This window comes from Centroberyx gerrardi, chromosome 12 (assembly GCF_048128805.1).
Source record: "Centroberyx gerrardi isolate f3 chromosome 12, fCenGer3.hap1.cur.20231027, whole genome shotgun sequence".
Classification (NCBI taxonomy): domain Eukaryota; kingdom Metazoa; phylum Chordata; class Actinopteri; order Beryciformes; family Berycidae; genus Centroberyx; species Centroberyx gerrardi.
In genome coordinates this window covers 24,428,918-24,440,332 of record NC_136008.1, presented here as the reverse complement: position 1 = coordinate 24,440,332, position 11,415 = coordinate 24,428,918, and the positions used below count along the sequence as shown (strand labels likewise).

At 41.9% G+C, this 11,415-nt stretch overlaps 1 protein-coding gene across 1 annotated transcript in view; it reads right to left on the bottom strand.

Moving 5' to 3' along the window:
- Positions 1–9,836, bottom strand: part of rspo3 (R-spondin 3) — an 18,636-nt gene extending 8,800 nt beyond the window's left edge. Inside the window, exons 1-4 of the mRNA XM_071925460.2 lie at positions 8,969–9,836; positions 1,424–1,618; positions 613–756; positions 201–347 (exon numbers count right to left, since the gene is read on the bottom strand). Coding sequence (XP_071781561.1) covers positions 201–347; positions 613–756; positions 1,424–1,618; positions 8,969–9,068 — 586 coding nt within the window. The 5' untranslated portion in view covers positions 9,069–9,836. The remainder of the gene's footprint in view (positions 1–200; positions 348–612; positions 757–1,423; positions 1,619–8,968) is intronic.
- Between the last annotated feature and the right edge of the window lie 1,579 nt (positions 9,837–11,415).

Genomic DNA, 11,415 nt, shown 5'->3' with positions numbered 1-11,415 from the left:
GATGCTCTTATCCAGTGGGACTTACAATGAGCGAGCAGCAGAGAGAGTTTTAGTGTCTCAAGGACATTTTCACGGCTGTCGCTGGAACTGAGCCTGAGCTCTACTGGTAACAGGACAGTCTCTCTATCGTTTGTGGCATACACACACACACACTCACACACACACACACACACGCACACACACACACACACAGGGCTGACCTTGTGGGGTACACTCCATGAGTTTGTCGTTGGGCTCGTAGTCTTCGGGACAGACATGGTGGCACCTCCCCATCAGCTGGTACAGGCCCGGCCGGCACCGCGTGCATGTGTCGCTGTTCACACACGAGTCACACTCTGCAGGGCATTCTGCAGACGAGCACGCACAAATGTGTATCATCAGAACTTCGTAGCTCTATAATCAGGAGAGATGTACAACTTCTGTACAACACAGTCCTGCGCTGTTGTTCCATTCCCCCATTTGGGAATTGGGGGAACTGCAGGATAAATGCAAGGTGAGGGGGGATCCTGTTTCACGTAAATTTGTCCCCATGATCTAGAGTAAATAAGGGACAAACCCCCCAACCCCCACCCTCAAACCTCCTCCAGATGAATGTGAAGTGTGAACACTCACTGGGAACACACTCCCTCTGCGTGTCGCTGCGGACCAGCCCCTCGGGGCAGCTCTCCTGGCACTTGCCCAGGTGGAGGTAGAATCCCGCTCGGCAGCGCGTGCAGAAGTTCTTGTTGAAGCAGGAGTCGCACTCCGGCCTGCACTCTGACAGAGACACACAGACCCCCCGCCGGCGTTTATTTAACCGCACAAGTTATCGTGTGTGTACTGCATGTTAAATATACAGGGTGTCACTGTGTGTGTGTGTGGGGGTGTCATTGGGATACAGGAATATAGGCTACTGTAGACAAATGAATGCCTTTTACAGGGTGCTGATATATAATTTAAAGTAGAGCATCACTTCATATAATTTAACATCACCAAAAACATACTTGTGTTTGCTTTGCCTTTCAAAAGATGTGTGTGGATAAGTAAGCAATTCTATATTGTGATCAATTTAACAAGCTAGTTACTAGCAAATCTTTCAGTTACATGAGTATATCATATTTCACAAGCAGGTCCTGCAACTGTTTATGGACAGAGCAGATATATTTTGACAAGGTCTTGGAGCCAACTAGCCTACTTGCACTTATGTTTATCACATGTAAGTAAAACATACTGTTAAGAGGCCACATTTAACCCAAGACATGGTTGAGATACTGTGTGTTGTCATGTGAGAGGAAAAAATACCAAGGACAATTCACTACAGGAAAGACGTGCAACTAATACCGGATGTATATACAGTGCAAGGAATATTATTCTGTTACAATATGGTTAAGGGACAATGTCTTTTATACAAGTAAAGGATTTCATTCTCATCATTATTACTTACTTGTGCAGGTGTTTCTGTCTGGGGAGCGCGTGCCGTAAAAGCCCGGAGGGCAGGAGGTCATACACACCCCGATCTGCTTCATCCCAATCCTCTCCAAGTGCATGAAGAAGCGCGGCTTGCAGGACAGGCAGCCATTGTAGTCAGAGCAGGTGAGACAGCCACCCTGCTGGCACCCTGAGCTCACGCCGGAGATCTCTGTTCACAGCAGGGGAGGGGGAATCAAGTGCACATTTAAAACATGGTAAAAAATAAGATGAGGATTACTTGTTGAAGATCAAGTATGCCTAATGTTTTGAATTTCTAATAAACTCAACCTCAAGTTTAGGTTTCATTTCATTTCAGTTTCGTAAAAAAATCAAAAAAGACAAGGGTCACACTATTTTGGATAGTCCAATGCTGATTGACTGTCAATTCACAATAATGTGTCACTAAAAGGTCTACTGAGTTTCAAGTGATCCTCACAATAGTGTGAAAAGTAGCCTATAGATATTCAGTGACTGGGTTAGGGTTAATCTTAGTGTTAGGGTTTGGGTTACATAATCTGCGGAGAAGCAGCAAATAGACAAGTGACACTTTGTTTAACATCCACTTTTTGTAACTTGATAGTTGAGTATCAACATTGGACTATCCAAACGAAAACCAAGTCAACAAATGTCTATGGCTTACCCAGATTGTGGTTTTCAATAAACCTAACCCCAGAGAAATATTTGGCAAAACACTGATTTTATGGATATTTGGAAGTCTCTCTTTTTGTCTCTTTGTTTCTCTCTCTCGTTCTTGCTCTCTTCTCCTCCATGCTACCATTAATCCATTTATCAAGGCTTCAAAAACTTCACCAATTACTCCCCACAAAGACCAAGGTATTCAGAGTAGCATCCCATGTGCCTGCAAATGCTAAAGCCTTTGTGTATAACATTGGGTATGGCATTCAAAATAGAGGTCCTGGCATTTGTAATAATATAGTCCAAAGCCACCTTGAGCTATAGGCTTGATGTGATAAGCCACGCCCACCTGCACCAATCAAAACCTGAATTTAGCTTATGACTGATACTTGGCTCTTGAGTAGAGGATGTGCACCATATGGTATGAATTTCAATTGAGAAGAGCAAAAAGATAAATTTTTTTGGCATTTGTGGTATCTGCCTAGTTGATTTTAAAATTCCTTTGCAGACAAGGTTCCTTAGTTTTACTCAATATATGTAATACACTTTAAACACTTCTCAAATTAAATGGCAAATGGTCAAATTGTGTTTGCAAATGAGCTGGTTCGTAGATCATGTATAGTATGTATTATCAGTTCAGTAATATTATGTTCCAAGTTTGATGTGGTGAGGTAAAAAATGTAAAAAGCCTAAGGGAAATATCTTATTTTCTAAGAATTCAAGATGGGTGAAAATCCATCATAGGATACTTTGATGGTCCAATTCATAACTTTGTCTAGCAAGTTCAACTGTACCAAGGTTTTAGTTTCATGGCTCTATCTTGGACAGTTGTGAAGATTCATACATGCATGAGAAATGGCAAACACAATACATCTCTGAAATAACCATCACAAAGAAAACTCAATATAACTCAGTTGGGTGAGTAAGACCGTGTCTAATGTGTTGGGCAAAACTGTTTAGATGACTTGTTTGAAAAATGAATCAAACAACTCATATTTTTGACGGTTTCATTCCTGTCTGTCAAGCTGCCACGACAGCTCTCACTGAATATTATTCCCATCTGAAAGCTTCCAGAAAACAAAACTGAGCCAAGTAGCGGTCTCTCTCTCTCTCTGTTTGAAACAAAAATCCCTATTTCTCCGGTATTTACTGAGTGTAAAGAATGTGAGGATTTGAATGAAATAAGACGATGTCAGTCCAACTGTTTAAACTGCTGATTTTCTGGTGTGATCTTTTATATTATATAAGTGGGAATAGCCATAACCAACTTGTTTTTGTGTATTTTAACAGTGTAACAGCAATGCAGAAAGCACGTAAAATGTGGAACTACTACAATGGCTGCATCTGTTGTTTGGATCACAGTAATATTAGTGTGTGTTTCATCTCACTTTCAGCTGATAGGTGAGAAGTTAAGATATACACATGAGTGAGTTTGGCTTTGATTCTCCTAACACATACATACGCCTATATTGTACAACCAATGTCAGTTAGCCAGTCTATCAGACTATGAGGAAAAACTATAAGAAAAATGGTTTCAAATATTTTAACTTCTGGAGGGGCGCTTGATTTATAATTCCATACTCTTAAGCATCTTCAAAAATGCCCACATCACTTTTGAAATACAGAATCAAGCACCACATGTTTTCCCTAACATCTGATAAATACTGAAGTGCTATTTACCTACTGTTGGTCTGAGGCAAGGAAAAGTATAGACTTTTTTCCAAGGGACAAGGCAAAGGGTAAGTGGACTGTATCGCGAAGGGCAATCGTTTCACATGCTCCCAAGCACGTGAGTAATGTGTGCGGCAGAGGCTGCAGTGAAATACCCACAGAATTAACATGTTATAATGTACAATGATTTACGATAGGGGATAAATCACCTACAGCGATTGATATCCTATGATGGCAATTTACTGTTTACGACCCTGTTTGTGTACATGTGTACCGTCGTGTTTAGTTTATGTTGATATATGATGTTTTACAGTAGTGTTTTCATCCCCCATTATCCCCTAATTTGTGGGATGACTCACCAGACTGTCAGATGAAAGCCCTGGTTGGAGCTTGTAATCATTTTAATGCTACAGAACTGTCAGAGACATTTAGAAATGTCTCCCAAGTTGCAGCAAGTATATCTGAATGTAATAGTGTATGTTTAAGTTGATGATTCTCTTCTATCTATAGCATACTGTAGGCTCTGTTGTCAAAAAATCCAAAGTTAATGAAAGTCACACTGAAATAAAAAATGACTTATTCGCCTTTTTAGCTCATTCAAACTGTCATACCATACACCTATTTGACAATTTATGCCAAAAAAAAGTCACAAAATGTATTTTATTGTATTTTTATATCAAAATCTCATGACTTTTACATCCTGGAAAATGGAAAATATTTAGTGGTGACCAGGAGCCGCCAACCAATAAAACCATCACAGATTTTGAACAATTCCGCCCCTCTGCCTGTCCTATCAAATATCAATTCTCCCCACTGATATCCCATTGGTTTACACTTTTGAATGATCCCTCCTTACATTCTGTCCCACCCCAATATCCTGTTTCAACAGGAAATACATAACATTAAGGAAGCAAGATGCTCTGAAAATGCCTTTTCATTGTGACTTTAATGAAACTCAGGAATCTGTTTCCCAGCAAACACTATACATTTAAAGAGCCACATGTGCTGATGAAGGAGAAATTGCTTCAATATGATTTCATGCAGTCAGTGTCCTGTAAAAACCCTGTATATTTAAAAGACGTCTTTTTCAAGATCTGGGAAAACTGATTGATATCCATGTGTTTTTCATATTTTATAACACATTTTCAACGGTTTGATTTGGTTGATTTGGTAAACATGCGTTCTGCAGACCACCAACAATAATCCAGATCAGGTATGACTCCAATACAGATAAGAGACCATGCTGTGAGGTGTTTTTCACTCCTGGCCCAAATGTAACAGTAGCAGTATCACTGTCGCCATGAGGAAATAGGTGAAACTCAATCCTCTGGTGGAAATACTATATGCTTTAGTCAGATCAGGAACGTGGCTGTGTGTAATGCTGACTGAAAATCATCCTGAGGAGAGCCTGTTACAACTTACTGACTTACTGATCCTTACTAGAAGGAATGATATCTTTAACATGAATAGTGTACAGATGTAGCCAACAGAGGAGTGCCATGTTTTACATACTTGTTGAACTCCTACTGCATTGTTGCTCCATTCCCAAAAGGAATTGTTTGGAAAGTCCTGCAATAGTAATACAGTCCATGTACATCTCCCTGCTCTGGGCATTTCGTGCCACTGGGTTAAAGTTGGCCCTTTTTCCTCCTTCTCTAAGTTCAGGGTTGAGCTGCCAGTTTGCCATAGATCACGGATACTGTGTTTGACATATCTCCGTGATCTTTACAACTGCTGTCCATTTGCCCACATGTGTTCCTGCCAAGCTACCCTGATTCACAGAAGTCTTAAGACGCAGGAATTTGGCCTTGCCCTCGCACTTGCACTGACACAACCTCAGTTGGGCAGCGGTATCTTGCATAACGTACCCACACACACACACACACTCAAACTCACATATGAATAGATGCACGCACAGATGGTTCATCAGAAATATCGAATTTTTGCAGTAAACTAGAACTAATGCGGGAAAACAGACATTTGTCCACAGTGTTAAATATCGACCTGATCCTCTTAAGGATTCCATCATGCCACACACTTGATTTCCCTGCCTTTTCATTATTTTACTCCTGATTTACCTTTACATTTTCACCCCCCACTAAGCTGCCCTCTCTCCATAATCCATAACCTCTGTGATGTTAGCACCCAGGCACCCATATGCTCTCATTTCTGGATGCATCAACGCATACAGGAAGCCCGGGGCTCGGGTTCAGCCTCCGCGTGGTAATTTTGGCCCGTTGACTGAATGGTCATTGACTCCCGACTCTCCCCTACCCCTTCTCCCTCTCTGAAGTCTGTACTCGTTCACCCCCCCCCCCACCCACTAATCCCTCCATCCTCTGGACGTGGTGGATATCTGTGTCCTCGGTGCAAGTTTGAACCCTCGGATGCGCTAGTCAATTAAGGGGTACTGAGCCAATCTGGAGGGCAGAAGTTCACTCTACTCCTTACTTCAAATTCCTCAGGCAGAAATGAATTAGTGCTTATATCAGAAAGAGGGGTTCAGTGTGTAGATACGCTATTGTGTTACAACATGGGTTCTTCACTTTTTCAGCCAGAAAGGAAGGAAGGAAAATTTTAGTATCTCATCCTGGGACATGGACACCAACAGATTACTACTCTTGTCAGGTGAGGTCCCACAAGAAGTAGGCCGGTGACCCATTTTCAGTCCTGAGCCAAGGTTTAAGAAACCAGGGACTAGAGCAAGAGTGTCTCTTCTCTCTCTCTCTCTCTCTCTCTCTCTCTCTCTCTCTCTCTCTGTTTTCATTGCACAGTCTTCTATTCTGTCTTCATATTCTTCAGGAGGAAATTAACATTTCAAAGAGATAATCTTAGTTTCTTGATGCAATGTAAAAAAGCATAAAGACATTGTAGAAGTCTGGACAGTCTCCATCTATCCTGCATTGATACTGCAGGATTTTCCAAGCAAATTCTCTTGGTGGTAAAAAAAAGTGTGACTTCTACAATATCCACATACAGTAGGTCATTTCCTTCACTTTTACTAGTAGGAATGGTGTGTGAGGTCAGCTTGCTGCAGTTCAGCTAAGGACTATAGAGGGTGTTTCACACTGCTGAACCGCAGCAAACTGATCCAAGCGTAGCTCTTCAAGGACGACCAGAACTATATTGAGCTGAGCAGAGCTGGGACTGGTTTCTGAAAGGTGATAGTAGACTCAGGAACCTCTGTAAAAAAGCTGTAATGCTCTGCTTTTGTTAAACGTAAACTTTGGTGCTCATGACAAAAAAACAACATAAACTGGTCTTTTCTGGGCCGGTGAGGTGTCGATACAATCAAATTTTAAGAGAAAGAGATGCAGTGGGAAGTTTCAAACACAGGTGGCACAGATAAAAACATCACTCTGAAGGTCTATTATTGTAGATCACAGACAGTTTTCGGCCACGCTGGCAAGTGATACATGGAATATTCCAGTTATCGCTGCTCTTCTCTAACAGACTTAGTCAGAGAGCACATCTGGAGGCCCTCAGTGATAAAGTGTGCGTAGGAAGAATACAAAAATATACTTTATTGATACTTTTTTCATAGTGTCATGGAAAAAGGCTGGTCAGAGTTCAAGGGATGAGACATAATGTTGGAGCACAGAGAGATATATGGGATATGAAATACCAGGAGATTTAGAGTGTTCCCCAGTATGGAGCTTAGCTGCTCTTTTGATGGACCCAACAGTCAATTTAGCATTATCACGAATTTTGAACAATGATAAATATGAATGATAAAAATGGGTCATGATTTCCATCTTGACAAGCACAGCGTTTTAATAGACTCAAAGTTAAGATAAAAATATATTTTTTTATTTTTTCTCAGTAATGGCACATGAATCTCGTACGACTTTAGTACTGTGCTTGACTGTTTCCAATAACTGCCTGGCATAAATGTAAACTCTTGCTTAGCCTGACACACTATGATCTGAGTCCACCAACATCAGAAGAAACTTTTCTCATAAAATGTTGTTTGAGGAAATAAATCTGACATGATAGCGTGGATTTTGACAGACAACATATTTCATATTTCAAAATGGGAATCAAAGTTGTGCATATTCATTTGAACAGTGATTCTTGTCATTACCACCCTTGATAATAATTGGACGAGGCACCACACACCCGAGCGTACAGTGCGGTCTGCTGCCTGCTCTGGCCGCTAGAGAGCGACGGGAACCAGGGGACGGAGGGCAAACCACAGCGCGACTGGAGGCTTCAGGTGTCAGACAGCAGAAACACTCCAAGTTTCACAAGAGACACACGGGACTGGACTCTTAACGGTGAGATTACCGCATGTTTTATGCCATACAGGCACAGAGCTAATGCGCAAAGGCTGGAGCACGCGCTGGAAATGGCATCAATTGGCATTCATTCATTCATTCATCCATTCAATCAATCAATCAATCAATCAATCAATCAATAACAGTAACAGTAACGACCTATTTTAACAGTACAAGCAGCTACTGTTAGAATAGGCTAGAAGTCAATAGTAATCAACCCAATTAAAGCAAGAAGCTGTGACGCATAAACCTGTCCGGCATCACACGGATTTATCAAGAGCACAAGCATTAATATCTTGGGTAACCATGGGCCTAAACTGGGTATGACAAGTTATGTCTCTTGCCGTAACTTAGCTTAAGTGAGTTCAACTTTGATCTTGTAGTTTTTATTATTATAATGGAGAGAAAATGGAGAGAATGGAGAGAATCGCCCGCAATTTATTTGGTCATATCTAAAAAAAATAAAAAAAATAAAAAAAAATAAATCACACCAGGGGAGCATTCAGGACCAATGTTCCCTCTAAACTGTGTGCTTCTGTGCAAGATAGTTTGGTGACATATAGGCTGACGTCTAATAATTTATCACACTGACCAAATTGCAATTCATCAGTCATTAATCCACTTTGTCCCCGGAAATTTAGTCGGTGCGAGCGAGTTTGTAAGTTTTGGTGGCAAATGATATTAGATGCTGGGACTTTGCCATGAAGGCCTGTCTGAGGGTTTTGGGACTTTGACGTCTCTGTGAGTAAAACCGCCAACGTTGAATTAGAAGACAGTGACACTAACTGGACATAGAGAGACTGCGCTGAGTGTGTGTGTGTGTGTGTGTGTGTGTGTGTGTGTGTGTGTGTGTGTGTGTGTGTGTGTGTGAGTGCGTGCACCACACACACCAGGCAGCATCTCGCCCTTTACACAGTACTTGAACCTATACTCACGTTTATGTTGCCGGTGCCTGGAGCTGCTGTGCTGCTGACAACCAGTGTATTCCATGCAGTGCAAGATGATCAAAACAAAGGAGATCAGTTGTAATTGCATAGTAGCCCAGAGATGAGACTCGTAAAGCCAATGTCAATGTCCACCAAATCACTTATTGGATATGATTCCGTTCTCTTCCCCCCAGACGGAGGCAGAGGTGTAATTCCTAGACAGAGCAGGACCCCCAGCCCGGGGCAGACGCATGGGATATGTGGTGGTGAGAATGAACGGTGGCCCAATGATGCCTGGGCCGCTTAGACAGTAACATCCTGGATAGGATCCTCATATGTGCCAGGAAAGCCAGACTGAGTCAGGTAGCAGTTATCCGTGCCGTGATAAAGAGCATTCCCTCCCAAAAAACCGCTCGATTATCATCCACTGCGCGCAGGAGGAAAGCAGAATCAATCATTTAGTGGAACTCAAAATACTAATTAGAATTATTAATTAGAATTAAAATAATTTGTTATCCCTGTTTTGTACTCCAGATTGATCTCTCTCTCTCTCCCCTGTCTCTCTCTCTGTGGAGATGCGCCGTGCGTCCCGGTGCGTAATTTCTCTACTGTGCCAGGCGCGGAGAGGGTCCCGGCTTCATCTCAGCATCAAAGATGGCACAAAAAACTGCAAGCCATCACAAGGACCAGCGCTAGCAACCAAAAAATAAATTGCTAAGTTGAACGTTTTGTTGTTCTTTTGATTGTCACACACCTCTCCTCGCTGTCGGCGGCAGGCAATTCAACCCAAAGTAAATCTCCGCAGTTTCAGCGCTTTTCTGCTTTGCGTGCAGGACCTATTCACTCCCCTCCTGCCGGCCCGCTGATGACTTCAGCCCTCTGCAGTCTCTCTTTCTCTCTCTCCCCCTCTGAGCTCCAAAGTTTATTTAGAGGGCAAGCCCCCCCCCGCGTCAGAGAGAGAGAGAGAGAGAGAGAGAGAGAGAGAAAGAGAGAGAGAGAGTTGACACAATAAAGTTATTTCAGAGAAGTTGATTTGTCGGTGATCTATGGGTTAGTAGCCTAAATCCAAATGTAGCCTATTTGTTTTTGTTTTATTTATATGAATTCCCACATACACATTGTTAACACAAACTGATGCTCGCCCACGTGATGAGAAAATTATCTTATTGAACTCAATGGACTTACCTGTGATCCTATTTAAGAGAGACGGACCTCTTCTTCACATACAGTGATAAAAACGTTTTGTCCGTCATAAAATAAACATGCTTAAAATATCCTCGCATGTTGATTTCTTTTGAAAAGAGATCTAGAAATACGAAAGAGTATTTTTTTTCTCGGCATAATAAAGTTGATATTAACTTTGATAGACCTACAGTATATCCCCTCAAAAACACTTTAAAACCCATTTGCTTCAATTCCTGTAGGTTGCGGGTCAGATTACATAAATGCTGAGTGAGAAAAATGAGAGCAGATGCTACTCGAGATGTTATCAGGATAAGGATAATCACACTTGAATTCTAGGCCTATATTGAGGATGTGGTATATTTATTTTCAGAGATGACATTGTGATTGATATACAAAGAGGCAGGTCTACCTAAAGTTATACCTATAGGAATGTGCTAAGGAAACCAGGTAGCAGGTAGAAGGCGGTCTAATCATTGGCTGCTGCTACAATTTCCAAACCTGTTTAATTGCTTCAATTCAGCAGAGGATGATGTCTGCTGGAGCCCAGAGAGAGAGAGAGAGAGAGAGAGAGAGAGAGAATGCCCCAGTGGACAGTTATGTGCGTCAGTAGAAAGAGAAACATCTCGTTGTATAACCTCTAGAGGGAGTTAGTGCCATAAAAGCTTGAGGAACAGTGTCAAGAGAAAAAAGCATGGGCATCAATTGGGTATGGCACTTGACCTTTCGTAAGTGAATCTAAATGTGATCTTGTAGTTTTTATCATTACAATGGAGAGCAAAGATTAAGAAAAAAGTGGAAGAAATCAATTTGGAAGCCACATCTTAAAGAATCACATCAGAGGAGTGTTGAGGACTAATGTTCCCTCTAAACTGTGTGTCTGTTTAGAAGTTTTGGCAAATTATATTAGAGGCAGGGACTTTACCGTAAAGTTTAATGAATTGAGGCCCCTGATGGGAGCAGAGCAGTGGAGAGAGCGGGGCTGGGGCCTCATTTGTCTAACTGGTGTGTTGATGTTTAGGGGGGGGAACAGTATGCAGAGGTCCAGCGCGTCGCTCCGCTGTGGCTTCTGGTCTTCCATCAGTCACAAGGTTGTGGAAAGCAATGCAAACACAGTGTGGGCTCTTTCATTCTTTATGGGAAAACTTCCCTGTTTGCCCTGCAGTAACTCACAACCGGGACAGTGAGACATAACAGAGATTGATGCATTGTTTTAAACCCTTTCACCTCCGCTGAGTCAGAGCGCTGAATCCAACCTTTACTGGGGATTTAAC